Below are 18885 nucleotides of genomic sequence, written 5' to 3' on the forward strand. Positions count from 1 at the left end.
GCATTTAACAATTCAGGTATGGCACTTTGCTCTAGTTCTTCTAATTCTTGTTCTTGTTGCAAGCAAGACAAATGGGCATTATGTGGAAAGGTCATGTTGTATATTCATGTCTTTATTTAATTGCTGGTTGAGCATATGAGCATTATAATTACCATTATTATTAGTGATAATAATACTCAGGAATTCTACACTGGATTAAATTGTTGGCTAAATGTGAACTTAGAAAAATATAAATGAAAACAATGATACATTGGATAATTTGCAGTGCTGAACGTTAAAGGAGTTAAAACCATCATTCCATCAAATGAATTTTGTAACGATTCCAAGTTAGTGTAAAAGGCACAAGGGACACATTTCAGCCAATGTTGACAAGCAATTGAAAAGAGAAGAGAATATATCGAAATGCATTATCATTGGCATACACTTTCCATGGGTGCACTTCTTTCATTGATCAAGGAGTCATGCCCTCTGTGAGCCATACTCTCGTAACATGAATTACTGTATGGTTGCTTTCATTGCTTTCTTGTGCTGTGCAAATCCTGTTTTTTTTTATTAAGTAGGTGGATTACTGGTCTGCCCGCATGCCATTCTGCACTTGGGTTTAGCCTCTTAGCAATTGTTTTGAGGTCTAGAAGCTAACAATGAACGCTTTATAGTAATTAGCCAATTAGCAATAATCATTCTTGTTAGACTTTGGTGAGGGCTGTATTGTATACGTGAATTATTTATTCCCTTTTAATGTAATCCTCTGGTTTAGCACATTGAACAAAACGAGGCTAAAGCTTTTTTTATTTCTGTTTTACAGATTGAGAATGTCGATGTCTGTCTTAACTTTCTGTCGGTGAGAGGGGTTAATGTCCAGGGTCTTTCTGCAGAAGGTAAGCCACTACCTTATACCCCAGCAGTATGTTTCACCAATCATCTTATGAACACTAAAATATCTGCATTTTCCGGCTATTACATTTTAAGTCCCTAACATATACCATAATATATTGTTGCATAAGAACAGAATTACTGTGTGTGTGAACAGAATAATTTGAGGTTTTGTTAATATATTGTATTAGAGGAAGTTCTCTTTTAATTATGTAAAATGTTACATCTGCCCATAAACTCCTGTACCAAATACTTCAGCCACCCCAAATAAACTATGAATGGCTCAACATCCAGTTGGTCTTATTTGCTACCTGATATTATTTCATTGCCAATTGATTAATAACATTCTATGATGAGAGATTATGAGAGCCTTTTCTCTTGATACTCTATATTAGTGGATCTGCCATGGATATAAACATACCCAAACTGTAATGTATTATAATTATTTTTAACAAAAAAGGTTTTGTGACCTTGAGATATGCAATTGCACACCCCCACAATTGCTCAAATTTCTGCATATACCTCTAGCTTAACAATGTAATTGCTCTGACCCTGCCAAATTATTGTTCTTATATACCGATTGCTACTTCTGTTGGTGATCATGTAATTACACTGGCAGGGTTAGCTTATGGAGGGGTATTTGTGGGAATTTTTTTGCCCATCCACGAATGTGTGCCATTGCCCTAATGGCTTCCTCCACGCATAAAGGAGACCAGGTGAAATTTGTCATTGACTCGCTGCATGTGATTTGTCTGCAAATTGGACAAAAATGTTACATTGATGAGTCTGCAGTTGGAATCTGTTACTTTTCCTGTGGGTAGCTGAATTATCCCTGCATGAGTGCCAGCTGAGGAGAGGCTGAAATGCCCCTGCCGCTTTGCATTGCCTTGGAATATACAGCAACTAGACCTCTATACATGGTCTGTAGTACATCTGTAATCCAGTTCATGTTGTGATCTCTGCACTATACATAGAGAATCCCCACTATATCTTGTTTACAGAGAACCTAATTAACAAAATATGTTTGTTTTCCAAGTTTATTTTTTGTCTAAACAATTTATACTATAGCAGAGGAAACAACACACACAATCATTAATTATCAGTGTTTTACAATGAAGACATTTGGTTCATCTCCTCTTCTGTAGTTTGTCAGTTACAAACACATGTGTAGCTGTATATTATCTGCTAAAGCAACATGAAAGCGTTTCTAAAACAAGCTGGTATGTAGAGACTGTATCATTCTGCACCCCATATGATATTTAAATATTCTGGAAAATAAAAGCTGGTACATAACCATTCTGGGCCATCACAAATCAAACGGGTCCCCAATTCAACAGGGCTGATTTATTATGGATCAATTTTATGGAGTCCACAAGGTCTGAATCGCTAAAAAAAACCAATAGGATCAATGCAACTCCCATTGACTTCTATGGGACCTCAACTGCTTTTACTTTGAGAGATTTTGTAGAGTTTTTCATGGGTTTTACACTTAATAAATCTGGAATTTTTAAAGTTTTAGAGAAACTTTTTAAAAGATTGTTTTTAGAAAGAAAATACGTTTCATGAAAAAAAAAAGGAAATCTGAATGTTAATAAATAAGGTAGAGTGTCTGCAACAGTTATACCTGTGTCTATTTGCAGGGACGTAACTACAGAGGAAGCAGACCCTGCGGCTGCAGGGGGGCCCAGGAGGAATAGGGGGCCTATGAGGCCCTAATTAATGAGAAATGTCAATAAATATTGGTAAAACAGGACAACCTCTGGAAATGTTGGGGGCCCTAAAATTAATTTGCTGTGGGGCCCAGTAGCATCTAGTTACTCCACTGTCTATTTGTATAACTGTATTCAGAGTCATTTGCTGGGCCTGCTAGGAGATTCAAAATGTAATTTTTGCCTTTAAAAAACGCATATCAACCTTTCCTTGCTAATCTGATGCTCTCTAACCAGAAAATTTAAATACTAATCGCTAGGGTCAAAGAGCCCTTGCAAACAGAAATCATTGTTTTTTGCAAATATCACAAGCCTGGCTGACTAGGCATCAATGACAGGTGAGATTCAAAGCCTCATCAAAAGTTTCCTTACCCTGTGAACTTATACCCACTAGTATTTTACCTGCAATTACGTGTATAAAGCGCCTATATGCTGCAGACATGGGCATGAAGGTGCCTATTCACAGAATGGCAGCAGACTGTTGTGTAGTCGCAGCACAGTTGTTCTATGGCTACAGTTAGGCCAAACCCCATTCCCATACAATTAAGAAGCTCTGTAGTTCATCTGGGAAGATATCACACATACAACATACTCATAATAATTCCATTGGGGACACATTTTTAACTAACTGGACTCCCATATTTATATTTTAACATTTTGAAAAACTTGAATTCCTTAGTGAGTGCTAATATTTTAAGCAGCATGTACCCAGTATTTGTACAGTATATGCACGTCTAATTTGCAAGCTTTTTACAGTTTGACAAGCTGCTAAACCTTAATGGTTAGTATCACGTTCATTCTGATGTAATGTTTCCGCCTGCTAATTCGTTTAAACCTTTCTGCTCATTTTGGACCAATGTTTTCTGCAAGATTTTAGCAGCTGATAAAAACACTACTAAGTGAAGCAAAATGCCTTAATGTTATTTTTTCTTGTTTTCACCCCTATTTTGTGTTTGAATCATTGCCATTGGGAATATCCATTTTGTGGTTGGTAACTGTGCCAAAAAAGGCTTTAAAGACTGAAGAATAAAGACAAGTCTACACTTCCTTTAAGAACATTTAAGTCATAGGCTTGTTTTGAGGAAATATTTCTAACAACTGTGGGGTTTTTTTTTTATCATTCTCATCTGATGGTATCTTCTCTTATTCTGTCTTCCATCCATTGTGCCATGAAGCGGTCTTCTCATGGTATGGAACATCTAAGCACATTTCAAACTGCTTCTGTGTAAAGAGAACATTTGTCTCTTGTGTTTATTCTTTATTCTCCTGTCTTAGCTCAGTGTTTGAAATTTACTTGCTGCTTTGGTCATGGAATAAATTAGCAGAAAGAAGAAAAGGTTTGTACCAGTTTCACGATAAAGCTCCTGCGCCACAGCTTCTGTCCCAAATAAGAAGCAATGCAAATGCCAAATCTTTAAGGTTGTGGACAAACAGGAACATAAAACCGCAGAAACTGTGCTGCAAGGTTTTTTTATTCACAACATGTTTCGAGCTAGTGGCTCTTTTTCAAGTGTACGCCACTAGCTCGAAACATGTTGTGAATAAAAAAACCTTGCAGCACAGTTTCTGCGGTTTTATGTTCCTGTTTGTCCACAACCTTAAAGATTTGGCAAATGGAATAAATTAGGTCACTATTTATAAATTTCTTTTCAATTTAAGATGTTAATTTAGCTTCATAATTCTTGCTATGAGCTAAAACTTTTGGTCAGTGAAGGTCACGGGAACATTTAACAAAGATGCTCAGAATTTGTGTGAATATACACACTCATGGGTTATATCAATTATATTAATTTTGTTATATTTTCTCTTATTACGTAAAATACATATGTTGTAGAGCTATTCCAGCCAACTTAAATGCTTGTTTGAAAAATTGTAAGAGATATGCTTTGGAAAAAAATGTTATTACTAGTAATGGGCGAATTTCTCCTGTTTCGTCAGAAAATTAATTTTCAGCGAAATTCGTGAAATGGCAAGCGTGAATTTTGATGCTGGCGACAATTCTGACGTCATCAACAATTCCGACAAGTCAATAGGCATGTATTAATTGTTGCCAGCGTCGGAATTGTACGGCCATCAAAAATTCACTGTGAATTCATGCCTGGCGAATAAATTTGCCCAACACTAGTTATTACTGAAATCGTTTTTCTGGCAGCCAATATCTTTATTGCTAGAATATAGTGTTCAAATTTGATCTTACGTGCCACAGATAAGAGACTAACCCACATATGAAATAAGTCACTACTTTTTTCCAGATGTGTAACCCATAGTAACCAATAAGATGTTTGCTTTTGCAGTAGGTGACCAGTAAATTCTACATGCTGGTTGCTTGCTATTAGTGATGGGAGTTTCGCCGCAAGCAAATTAATTAATTAAAAAACAAAACTGCGGCAACAATTCACCGGGGAAAAGTCCAGCATGTCAAAATTGTCGCACACATAAAAACTGACGCTCATGTCAAAATAATTTTTGACTGTCTTCAATGTGGTTCGCTAATTTTCCGCCGTTTCTCGAAATTTGTGAATTTTCCGGCAAAGCAAAACTGCACAGATAAGCCCATCACTAGGTGCTATAGGTGATAAGAACTGTAGCAAACTTATAGTACATAACTCTTTAAAAACCTGTGTTACAGGTGTTTTAATACATAGTAAGCAGTGAGATGTGTGTTACAGGTGTAATACATAGTAAGCAGTGAGATGTTTGCTTTTAATTAGGGTGACCAATAAATTCTACCTGTTTACCTTTTGCTCTTCTAAGAAGGTTTTCCACTGTTGGACCATTGCTGGTGGGATTTGCTTCCATTCATATGTTAGAGGTTGGACAGTGATAATAAGGATCAGGCCTGGCTGGCATCACAATATCAAATCATCCCACAGGTTTATTTGAGTTGAGGTCAGGGCTCTGTGCAAGCCAGTCAAGTTCTTACCCCTGACCTCTCTGCAAACTAATTCTGTATGGAGAGAGGAAATGGAGAGATATTTAGTATTATATTGCTTCAGCTTTACTTCATATTTTGTACTTGTGTTCTGCAACTAAATATTGAGCAACTAAATCCCTTCCATTGTAGAACTGTAATCAGCTGCTTACTTACGTTATGGTCTTCTCTTCACTTTCAGAAATAAGGAATGGAAATTTGAAAGCCATTTTAGGACTGTTTTTCAGTCTGTCACGATTCAAACAGCAGCAGCATCAGCAGCAACAGTATTATCAGTCACTAGTAGAACTTCAGCAGCATGTGACTCATTCCTCTTCTGAAACCAGCCAACCCAAAACACTAGATATGCAGTCCAGGTAAGGCCCATATTCCTTCTGCAGTGTTTGCTGTTGATATTTGTGCAAAACTGCAAATGATTCTCATTTAAAACAATATTTTGAATTCACATTTTGCACACAAATTAAAAGCCTGCTTCAGTTTCCCTTTGCATCATACATGTGTTTGTAGATTTGAGTTATGAGCATAAGACACCAAGTATGTGAGCTTTTATTTTAACACACTGTAGGCATGCATTCAATTTCCTCACTGTAACCATACAGATTATATACGTTATACAATCTTCATGTACACAACATCTCCTGGTTGACTGCGGGGAAGTGGACACCCATTCTTCCCTTGTATGATAACCTAAACCCGAAGCTGGTCTTTAGAATTGTTCAACAAAGAAACAATATGAAATAATGTGTAAGTCAACAGCGCAATAAAACCCAACCTGTTTTTCCAAAAAACAATTTGTTGATTGTAGAGGAAAGACTTTTCATGCATTGATGAAGGATCGGGGCTTCTGCTCCAAGATGGCACTCATTACCATTGGTAAAGAGGGGTGGTTCTGGTTGCACACATCTGCCCAGGAAGAGATGGGATGTAAAGTGACAGGAATACTTCCCACAGTTCGATGCGCCTCTTTAAAGAATTTGGCTATGAAAAATTTAAACATTAGGTGCTCCAAAGGCTGCGCCTATACCTATGCTATTACTAAATCAATAATTACTCAAGCAAATGTAAAAACATTCTAAAATGAATTGAGATGATATGTAAAATAGTTTTATTTACATCAGAACTAAAATGTATTAAACAATTAGGGGCACATTTACTTAGCACGAGTGAAGGATTAGAATGAAAAATACTTTGAATTTCGAAGTATTTTTTTTGGCTACTTTCGACCATTGAATTGGCTACTTCGACTGGACTTCGGATCGAACGTTTCGAACTAAAAATCGCTTGACTATTCGACCATTCGATAGTCGAAGTACTGTCTCTTTAAAAAAAAAATTCAGCAACCAATCAGCAGGTTCTTTTGCTTATGGTTGCTAGAACAGGACAAACTTTATGCCTTTTATGACATTACCCTGCACATTCTCTGACACTCTGTTTATGCCAAGGTTATTTTGGGATTCTGTCCCCAAATGCATGCAACTGTTTCCAGTTTTTAAGAAAGCAAGTTTCTCCTTTGTAAACTGCATGCCTGGAGGTAGGTTGTCTATGCCCCAGAATGAGACACACTCAGTGGTAAAGGATGAAAACAGTCTGCTTCCTAGGAAAATAGAGACAAAATGAAGAAAGCAAGACTCCCTAGATAAAAACTCAAAGCTTTATCTTGTCTTACCATCACAAAGTAAGGCTCTTTGAATATAATCACTCGAGAAACACAAGCACTGCTCTTTTAGGATCAAATCCTTAAACTGAATAGGATTAAACCCTTCAACTGAACATTAGAAAAGCTAGAAAAAATGGGTCAGTGCAAATAGCACAGGGCTCCAATCACCCCTACAATTCAGTTTACCACTTCACCAGTTTAGGCCAATTCAAATGCCACTTTGTACAACTCTTGTCAAAGACATCCACCCTCACAAATCAGCTTCCATGCCAATTAAATAAAGACATATTTCATTATCCAAGTACTTAAAACAGAAAATATTAAAGCATGTGAATCTGCTGATTACTCCCCCCTATCAATTTACTTAGCCACATCCTCTCTTAAGCCCATTGATGCCTCATGCTTCAAAGTTTGGCTTTGAAAGATAATTAAATAATATTGTATAGGTCAATAAATCATATTTTGTAAAATTCCCTTGTGCTACATTTGAACTATGAAATGTAACATCATACATTTGACAACTATTTGCAGGATGTCAAGAGACCTATAGTATATAAACACGGGTGTCTATGACATATACATTGGCCTTAATCATTGGAGCAGAACCATAGTAAATAAATGTTGATGGTTTCATATATGATGTTGAGGAGAATTACATCTAATGTAGCTGGTCATATCTGTGAAGACTAGTGTCTTATAGGACAACAATCATCTTTAATAATTTACATTTTGCACTTCCCTATATTTAATTGTAACTGATTTTGTTAAATGAAAAATAATGAAATTGTAGTAAAAATGTTTCCTTCTTGTTACAAGGTAAATCTTTCTTTAGTAACTGTGTAATCTATTTCAACTGTATGTTTTGTATATCTGTTCCTGGTATTAAATTGAAATGGTACAAATTAGATACTTGCTGTGAATGCTGATATGGTTGTTATGAATGCATTGTTGTGTTTAACCTTCGGTTACAAAAGAAAAGCAACACTGTACTTCAAATGAAAGCACTAAAGAACCTTTCTACTATTGGAAATACTGTACAACACACTATGTTAAAATTAATAGTATGTGAGTAATTTTGAAACAAACTTGCGTATATAGGTAAATATAGAGAAACTTTGAATAGCAGGCAGGCACCACTCCGGAACACCAAAAGTAAATCAGTCAGTAGAATCCAGGAGTCCAAATTATTTGTTAAAGTAGTACAAAAAGACTAAAAAAAAAAAAGACTGCCTATTATTAAGTGTCCTTGGGGGACACGAAATGCGCCAGGCTTTTATCCTTTATACATAATGTAAATAAAGATTTTGTTTTTGTGCTACTTCAACAAATAATTTGGACTCCTGGATTCTACTGACTGATTTAATTTTGGTGTTCCGGAGTGGTGCCTACCCGCTATTCAAAGTTACTGTGTGTTGCTCCCCTTTGCTGAAGGTCAGGGGCATGAGCACCCGGACCCATCATGGAAAGCGGTAAGCTTGTCCTTTTACTCATAATATCCATGCTTCCAATGGTTTTCATTTGTAGGTAAATATAGGGTATTTTTTATTTTGTGTTTTGCTATCATGTACCATGGCTAGTAAGTAAAGGAAAAAATAATGATATTTAAGAAAGGGGAAAGGGGTACTTGTGTAATGTGTATGTCTGCAGCCTCTCTTCCTTTATTTACCATAATTTCAATCCAAAAATTTTGTCTGGCATAATAATACAGCTAAAATAGATTGAAGTATATATATATATATATATATATATATATATATATATATATATATATATATATATATATATATATATATATATATATATATATATATATATATATACACACACACCTATAAGCACTCATGAAAATGTTCCCAATGGTGTTGGGTGCAGTCCACGTAATAACCAAATCCAAATGTTCTTTAAGGATCACACTCACAGGGCTTATACAGAATATAGTTGCTATGGAATGGAATGTACATGGTTTGTTCCATATGTCTTCACTGTATCTTGTTGCACATCAAATATGCTAAATTCATTGTTTCACTTTTTCACTGCATGTCTACACCGTGCTGCTTTGTGTCGTAATCTCTGTTTATATGCATGTTGCAATCCATTCTTCCATTTAATTTTTCTGTTTCTTCTCACACAGTCTGACAGCCAGATATGCAACTCAGTCTAATCACAGTGGAATTGCAAGCAATCAAAAAAAGACTACTAGGTCAGTTAAATCAAAGATATTGTGTGCTAGTTATACACAACACAACAAAGTGTATGCTGGTGTCATGTTTTGTAGAGGTAGAACACAATATAATAGTTCAACTCTTGAAAAAAAAATTACGTTTAATTATTTTCAATTTCAATTGGTATAAAAAATAAATAAAAACTTGGTGTGATGTATATTGGCCTGCCTATGTCTTCCTGATTCCATTTGTTGTATTTGTTCTTATTGCCATCTGTAATGTCCTGTGAGGGAAGTTGGTGTGCTTTGTTTTTAATGTTTAGTAAACACAAAAAGTGTAGTGGATAAGTCTAAAAACTCAACTTTGTAGTACAGGTATAGGATCTCTTATCCAGAAACCCGATATCCAGAAAGCTCAGAATTAGGAATGGCTGTTTCCCATAGACTCCATTTTATCCAAAGAATTTTATTTTAAATAAAAATATTTCCTTTTTCTCTGTAATAATAAAACAGTAGCTTGTACTTGATCCCAACTAATATATAATTAATCCTTAATGGAAGCAGAAACAGTCGATTGGGTTTATTTAACGTTTAAATGAATTTCTAGTAGACTTAAGGCATGAAGACCCAAATTACGGAAAGTTCCGTTATCCAGAATTCTGGATAACAGGTCCCAAACCTGTATTACAAATGAATAAAACACATAGGGGCAAATTCATCAATGGTCAAATATCGAGGATTAATTAACCCTCGATATTCAACTGGGAATGAAAATCCTTCGACTTCGAATATCGAAGTCGAAGGATTTTGCGCAAATACTGTGATCGTAAGATCAAACGATTAAATCCTTCAAATCGAACGATTCGAAGGATTTCAATCCAACGATCAAAGGATTATCCTTCGACCAAAAAAACTTAGCCAAGCCTATGGGGACCTTCCCCATAGGTTAACATTGGGTTCGGTAGCTTTTAGGTGGCAAACTAGGGGGTCAAAGTTTTTTCTTAAAGAGACAGTACTTCGACTATCGAATGGTCGAATAGTCGAATGATTTTTAGTTCGAATCCTTCGAGTCGTAGTCGAAGGTCTAAGTAGCCAAAAAACACTTCGAAATTCGAAGTGAATGTAAATTAGAATTTGAGATTTATCACACTTCGACCATGGAAACAGTTCTAATTAGAATATTCACCACCTAAAACCCCGGCGAGTTCATTTACAAGTCAATGGCAGAGGTCCGTTGAACCATTTGAATATGTTAACTGTCTTCCTGACATTCAAGTTTTTTTTGGAGGAAAACTCGCTTCGAATTCGATTCAGATTTTTGGATTGGGACTGTTCGATCAAATATTTCATAAGCATCCTACCATTCTAGTTGAGTACATTCAAATGTATTAAAGTAAAAAAAATTACATAAAATCGAACTTCAACCTTTGATAAATAAGCCCCTAAATAAAACAGAAATGGCACATGTAATTTGTGTTACTATATTTTGCCATTAGTACACCTAAAATATTTAACATTTTCATAATATTGTCTTTTTTTCATTAATTGTTATGTGTTACCATAAGATCTTACATCCACTTGTCAATTTGTATCTATTTACAAAGCAAAGAAGAATAATGCCTTTGCTGCACATGCGTAGGGTTATATGTAAATCATTACCCTAGCCAAACTTATTCATGCGTTTATAGAAAACCAAAATTTTCTGTAACATGATACATAAGGGTAAGACCAAAAAAAAACTCTAAAAAAACTCTAAAAAGCTAATGAGACCCTTCAGCATATTTTGCAGGCACATATACCACACTATACCTGCTGTCTTCCATATCGATGGACATTGCCTATCAAAGTTCATGCCATGCTGATTTAGGACATTTCTTAAGTATTGACAATATAGTGATGTAAAATGGAAAACTTTTGCCTTTTGCTTAACAAAAGCAGGTAGCAGGTGTGTATTTTAACCTTAGCATACTAAGATCAAAGGCAGAATTTTTGCTCAATTTTGGATTTATATTGCTTCTAACACAGGTTATATGGTTGAAAAACTACAGACAAGTTACAACAGACAAGTTATCAGGTTGCCCTATTATTTAAGATGGTTTTTGGAATGAGATTCTTTATTTCATACTAATTTTTAAATAAAAATGTGAACTTAATACTAACCATGACATTACCCTGTATGTTTGTTCAACTGATTGAAACAGACTCAAGTAAACACAAGGTGAATCATTAAATAGAGGAGTCTACAAAATATGCAGGGAATGAGTTGCAGATTTTTTTTTTTTTAGAAAACAGGTGAACCTTTTTTTTCATCTCTGGAACAGACTAGATGAACAGACGTTCAAATTAATACAATTTCATGCAGTTATGAGGTTCCTTTAAATTAGAAAGTAAGTATTAAGAAAACTATTACACTGAATATTAACTACTTTGTGCAGTTTATTGCTAATTTCTGTTTGGTGAGACTTCTTTTTCTTGGTACAGGTAGTTTAAATTATTTCATCTCTTAGGAGTCTATCCTAATCTGAAATATAGGAAGTAAGTTGTTGATACATCTGTAATTGTTTCAAAGATCCAGTTACAACATTAAGGGGCAGATTTATTAAGGGTGAAATTGAAAATTCTAATTTTTTTTAACTTTTTTTTTTTGGTCAAAACTGTCAAATCCGACTAGGGAATTATCCAAACTTGATATATCTTTGTTGTTAGCACCACAGCATTCAAAGAAGGAAATATGTAAAAAAAAAAAAAAAAAAAAAAAAGGAATTAACTTTTTAGGGTCATACATATTTACATAACAATTTAGACTTAAATGACTGACATATTATTCGAGCAGATAGACTTTATTGAATGGCAATAGGGGATGAGCACTGCACAAAAGAACTTACAGTCTAAAAGGCAAGGGAAGTGCGATATAAGGTAGAAATGACCTGTTTGGTACTTTGTCTACTGTTTTATTTAGGTTTTACTTCATGTACAAAGTGCACTGTGCCAGTTCAAAATGTGAAGCTTTAATTTTTTTTGACCACTATATTATATTATTTATATTATAAATAAAATAATGCATGAGTTAATTATACTGTATGTTGAAGAACTATTAGAAACTGCATGTTCAAAACATGTAATTATATTTACACTTTATATTTTATTTGAAATATTTTATTTGATTTTCACATTAAACAAATAGAATCAATAGACAGCAAATATTATTTTTTATATTATGTTATAAGTGTTTTCAAAATCTCTACAATTGAGTACTTTTTTTTTTAATCTGCATTACATCAATAATTTCTTGCGCTTTGAACATGAAGTCACTGGTTCCATGGTTTCTCATTTATTAGTGGTTTATCTGAGCACTGGTATAGGTAAGGGTTGAGGCACACATAACTTTTGTGGTTTGGGATGATATTTTTATATATTGCTTGCTCCCAGATATTCAGGAGACCGCTTGATCCATGGCACAGATTATGTAACATACAGTGTCATTTTTCCCCTTTACTTTACAGAAAAATTAGATGGTGAAATGCCAGATTAGAAAGTGTTATGTTACTCTGCTACAGAGGATGCTGACAGTGCAGATAGCTACACGTTTTATGTAAACCTACATGTGGAGGATTACCATTGAAGTGCTACAGTTAGATAAATATGCAGTTTAAAAGTGAAATAGCAATGTGCCAGAACAAATAAATACTGCATTAAATACATGTCAGATGGCAAAAATGTTTGCCGTTGCTTCATAAAGGGCAAATGCAAAGGGAAATTTACAACAGCTGAACTTCAAGGAACAGCACATATATAAAAAAAAAATTGGAATTGGAAAAAAAAATAAATTATATATATATATATATATATATATATATATATATATATATATTGCATACTAGCAATTCTATCCCACCCAGACTTAGTATTTTCAAAGAATTTTGCAGTGCGCATATTAATGTCTCAGTTCAGAAATGCTTAGAACATAATATTGAATACAGGGTCGGACTGGGCCAGCGGGACACTGGGAAAAAAAACCTACACCCCATTTCCCTAATCTGCCGAGCTTCAAAACAAAAATGTGTGGCGTGGTGTGCGTCGGCCTTCAAGCACCTGAACTAGTTGTTCTCCCGCTCTAGAATCTGGACTTGGCAGTTTTCAAACATGTGTCCTTTTTCTTTTATATGTAGGTACATGGCTGAGTCGTGACCAGAGGAGCTGGCTCTTCTGTGCTGCACCATACGCTGGTGTTAATGTTGTTTGGCTTCCCCCACATACAAATCAGAGCATTCCTCACTGCACTGCACACAGAGGGGCCGATTCACTAACTTCGAGTGAAGGATTCGAAGTATAAAAACTTCGAATTTCGAAGTGTTTTTTGGGCTACTTCGACCATCGAATGGGCTACTTCGACCTTCGACTACAACTTAGACTTCGAATCGAAGTATTCGAACTAAAAATCGTTCGACTATTCGATAGTCGAAGTACTGTCTCTTTAAGAAAAAACTTCGACCCCCTAGTTCGCCATCTAAAAGCTACCGAAGTCAATGTTAGCCTATGGGGAACGATCCTTCGATCGTTGGATTAAAATCCTTCGAATCGTTCGATTCGAAGGATTATTCCTTCGATCGTTCGATCTAACTATTTGCGCTAAAATCCTTTGACTTCGATATTTGAAGTCGAAGGATTTTAATTCCCAGTTGAATATCGAGGGTTAATTAACCCTCGATATTCGACCCTTGGTGAATCGGCCCCACAATGTTACTCTTCTTGTGTTTTGGGGTTGGTTATTTTGCGTGAACCAGTTGCCGCTTCAATTTTTTATATATGACCTGCAACATAGACAACAGAGCTGCCTTTTCAACAAATAATTATTAGTATGAAAGTCTGTATTTGACTTGTTTTTATTATCAGGGTACTGTTTGCATTTTTTGGGTCCTACACATAGCTGCACTATAATATTGTTCTGTTCTGTGCATTGCTATTGCATTGTCTGGTATGAAAATCTCCCATTCTGCTTGAGCATTGATGCAGTTTTGTGCTTGTGTGTCTAGACTTCCAGGTCCTTCCCGGGTGCCAGCTGCAGGCAGCAGTACCAAGGGTCAGGGAACAGCTAATTTAAATCGAAGAAGTCAGAGCTTTAACAGCATTGACAAAAATAAACCACCTCATTATGCAAATGGAAATGAAAAAGGTAAGAATTAGCTACATGCTGCATTTAAATTGTGTGAAATATAGAAGAATTAACTCATCACATGCAAACTCTTCCTATGAAACCTACTTTCTAGTAACACTACTTTATGGCTGGAATTGCATGGATTCTGAAAATAGAACTTCTAAAATATTTTCTAAAAAAATGTGTGACAATTAACTTGATGTCTTGGAGATAATTTTTCACTGTTCTATGAATTCTGAAGCACAATTTGAAATATACTAACTAGGGATGCACAGAATCCACTATTTTGGATTCGGCCGAATACCGAACTGAATCCGAATCCTAATTTGCATATGCAAATTAGGGGTGGGAAGGTGAAAAATGTTTTACTTCCTTGTTTTGTTACAAAAAGTCACGCGACTTCCCTCCCGCCCTAATTTGCATATGCAAATTAGGATTCGGTTCGGCCGGGCAGAAGGATTCCGCTGAATCCAAATCCTGCTTAAAAAGGCTGAATCCTGGCCAAATCTCGAACCAAATCCTGGATTCGGTGCATCCCTATAGCTAATATAACTAACTAATTTACTAATATTCTAATATGCTAACTAGTCTTTTAAAGCATTTTTGCACTACTCAAGTTTACGTAAGTCCATTGGGAAAAAACACATTCCATTGTTTGCCATTATTTAATCAAATGTATGTGCTACAAAATAATGATGGGCAAATAAATTCAGCAGGCATGAATTTGCGGTGAAATTCACCACCAGCGAATAGATTTTGCGAAACTGCATCGAGAATTTGCCAGCAAAAAATCTGCCGTGAAACAAACATAAAAATTTTCTTGTGTCAAAATTATTCTGACGCCCATTGACTTTAGTGCATTTGGACAAAATAGTTGCGCATATAAAAATTGTCACTTGTGTCAAAATTAACGCGCGTCAGAATTATTTTGACGCCCATTGACTTCAATGCGTTTCGAAAATTTTCCACCATTTTGCAAATTTTTCTGTAAATTCGGCACCGATTTCGCCCATCACTACTTGGAAATTTAATTTTTTTTAGCAAATGGTAATTCTTCTGCCATTTTTTCCTGCAATGGAGATATTAACTTGGTAAGAGGCTGATTTCTTTGGAGCAACCACATTAGTATAATGATTTTTTTGCCAATTCATTCCATTTATTGTTTAAAAGAGGGCTTCTATAAGTTGGACTTGTATGACTGGGATCTGTTATGTGGCAGCATACTAACAGCAGTAATGTCTTCTGTAAAGGTCTGTGGCAAGACTTACAGTATCTTGAGAAGAATAAATTGCAGGGTCTATTGTGCAAAGAATTTTAGTGGGGAACCAATAAAAATTTGCCTTTGTCTTATCAGAATAACCCAGACAAAAAGTTTTCATATCTCACCCCAATCTTACTGTCTATCACTGTTAACATATTTTGGTAATTAAGGGAGGGAGAAAACTCTTGATATGGAGTTTGTCTAGGAAAGCAAGTGAGATACATTGCAGTGGATGTTGCAAGCCAAAACCAAGAATGCAAAGAGCAATGCATTCACAGACAGGGAAAGTATGTGTAAATAGTCAAGGAAAAATAAAAAAAAAACTGCTAAAGGCAACAGACAAATACAGTGCTGAACGCAAGACCAGCTTAAAACAGCCCCCCTAAAACAAAAGGCATACCTCCCAACTGTTCCGTTTTCAATGGGACAGTCCCTCTTTTGGACCCACAGACCGGCGTTTGTACTGGAAAGTCCAGATTTTCTCTGCACTGAACAGCTAAAAAAAGAAACAATGGGGCAAATTCACTAACCTCCGAAAATTCGCCAGCGATGGCTTCGCTCACAGCGCAACACTTCGGCAGTCGTAGATTTGCCAGGACAACGCAAATTCACTATAATATAAAATTGCGTCCAGAGTGCGTAACGCGGGCAAAGTTGCGTTAGCGTTACTGCGCCAAATGAAGCAAAGTTGCGCTAGTGTTGGCTAGTTTGCATACAGTGGGAAGTTAAAATTGAATGGACGTATAGGTTGCAGCAAATATATTACACTACACAAGCCCGGGAAACCTTAATAAAATAAAGTTATTTTGCCCAGTGTATAGTTTATGTGCCATATGTTATGTAGGGGGGAAGCCGGTTACCCCAAAAAAAAAATTTACGCTAATCACCCTGAAAAAGGAAAATACGCTAGCGTTTTTCGAGACTTAGAAAATTTTCAACTATTATAATCTACTCTATTGCACTTCGTCTGGTCTGAGGTGGCGAAGTCAAGTCTGGCGCAAGCGGTAACTTTCAGTGAAATCCGCATCTTAGTGAATTTGCAAAGTTACGTCCATTCGCCAGAGCGCAAATTCACCAGGCGTTAGGGAGCGACGTAGCACTAGAGTCTATCTCCTTCGCTAGCGAAGTTACACCAGCGACCGTTAGTAAATCGACGTAGTACCGAAATGACATCACACTCGCAAATTTTCGCCAGCGTTAGTCATTTGCCCTTTAGCAATGTTTCTAACTTAATTGGCTATTGGCAGAGGGCCCAAAACAGCCAGGACGTTCAGATAAGATACTTTTGTAACAATTTTGAGAAAAGGAAATAAGTAATTGTAACAATTTAGATAACAGGAGAAGTTAGAGGGCAATTCACCTTCATTAGCAAAACTGTAATAACTGGGGAAAAAAAGAAATATGTTCATAACCTGCTAAATTTAGTAAAAAGAACATGATAATTAGAGGGTGTGGTCACAAAAATGGGCATGGTCAAAAAAGTTTGCTGCGCAAATTTTTTGTCCCTCTTTTTATTTCCAAAATGTTGGGAGGTATTATTTTAAAACAGGAGCAATTACTTAGAACAAAACTGTGATACCCATGCTAAGCAATGACCTTGAAATGAAAGACCTTGAGAGAGTAAAAACACATCTAAAATTCTGCCACAGTATGTAAAGATACTAGACATAGGTACATGCAAAACTTTCAACACTAAGGGGCAGATTTATTAAGGGTCGAAGTGAAAATACAAATTTAAAATTCCAATTTTAGATTTTTTTAAGTGAAATTCTACTAGGGGATTAAATTCGAGTCTAGTTTTTTTTTTAATTCGATTTTTGAAATTTATCATGTATTACTCTAAACCTGCCAAATTGCTGTATCCCTGAAATGTTCTTCCAGTTTCAGTTTTCTTTGAAACCTATGTATGTCTATTAGTAAGTCAAAGGTATCAGGTTTGTGTTGTGGAATATATGACTGTCCTTTATTCAGTAAGGGGATTTCCCCGGGGGTGAGTACGTGTTGGTTTAGGTTAAAGATTACAGTCTCCTGGCCTCTTGGGTTTCCTCCCCCCTCCCCGTCTGATGTGCCCTTTGCCTTCTTTTTTCCTTCCCGGATCCTTTTTGGAGTGTGTAGCCACTCCTAAAAAAAGGATGCCTTTGTGGTCTACTCCTGAGTCAGAATCAATGGATTGGTCAGAGCTGTCAATGGTCTGTAGAGATTTTGGGGGGACGTTTTCTTCGCACAAAAGGACCCCTACAGTAGGTGTTGTTTAGACCCATTAACCAACCATACACCCACTTATTCATATAATCCTCGGATACCTTCCTGAGCTTATTATTTGAAGCTGGTCAAGTCTTGTTTGTGTTTGTCAAGAAGTGATTTGATTTTACCCAGCCAGTCAGATGTGGTGTCTTTTTTTTAAGGCGGTCAAGATACTGTTCCACTTGCTCCACTACCAACCGTATTAAATCAAAAGAGCATCGGTTTAGAATCCCACACCATTTACTACAAAACTCGGGATTATTACGGCCCAAGGTGGGGATATAAGTGACCCTAAACCCACGTGGGATTCATTTCTGCCTATGATATTTGGACAGATATACCCAGTGTAGCTGTAAGTCGATCTCTCTTTTCTTTAAATTCAGGAGATTATGGTAGATATCTAAGGGATAATTACTCACTGTTATATCAGAAGGTGACTCAGAGAATAGGATGTGGTTTGCATCCTGTATGGAAAAGGTAAATTCTCTACTAATATCCACATCAAACATGAGCTGGGAAGCCTTATCCTCCATCCCCAGTGACAATTAAGAATAAGGGATACAAATGTTAGGGTCTGTTATGTATGTGTGGAGTGGAAGACTGGCAGACAATTAGGGTTAGGCCTGATTAATTATAGTGAGGTTCCCAGTGGGTAGAGCCGTTTGTGCAGAGGGAGTTTGCATTCAAAGTACCTGTTGAAGTGGTGACTACCGATATATGCCCCCAGGGTTCTTACGCTGGCTGGCGTTGTCTGCCACCTTTATTCCTGTAGCATCACTGGGTGCGCGTGTCCCCCAGTGATCTTTGGGAAGGGAGTGCAGCCTTGCAGTAGGCAGCCAATGGCTTTTCTGTTGCTGTGTGGTGCTTGCTCCTTGGGTTCGTCCAACGCTTCC

At 36.3% G+C, this 18885-nt stretch overlaps 1 protein-coding gene across 11 annotated transcripts in view; it reads left to right on the top strand.

The window, feature by feature from the left end:
• The window catches only part of nav3.L (neuron navigator 3 L homeolog), a 383175-nt gene that overhangs the window by 262691 nt on the left and 101599 nt on the right, over positions 1-18885 (top strand). For 9 of the 11 annotated variants that reach the window (XM_041586363.1, XM_018252482.2, XM_018252484.2 and 6 more), the window contains 4 exons: positions 806-878; positions 5696-5870; positions 9303-9371; positions 14366-14505. In XM_041586363.1, the coding sequence (XP_041442297.1) occupies positions 806-878; positions 5696-5870; positions 9303-9371; positions 14366-14505 (457 nt within the window). Of the gene's footprint in view, positions 1-805; positions 879-5695; positions 5871-9302; positions 9372-11438; positions 11720-14365; positions 14506-18885 lie in introns of those variants that run through there. The other 2 variants (XM_041586365.1, XM_041586366.1) reach the window with 2 other exon arrangements.

The sequence above is a fragment of the Xenopus laevis genome, chromosome 3L, assembly GCF_017654675.1.
Source record: "Xenopus laevis strain J_2021 chromosome 3L, Xenopus_laevis_v10.1, whole genome shotgun sequence".
Classification (NCBI taxonomy): domain Eukaryota; kingdom Metazoa; phylum Chordata; class Amphibia; order Anura; family Pipidae; genus Xenopus; species Xenopus laevis.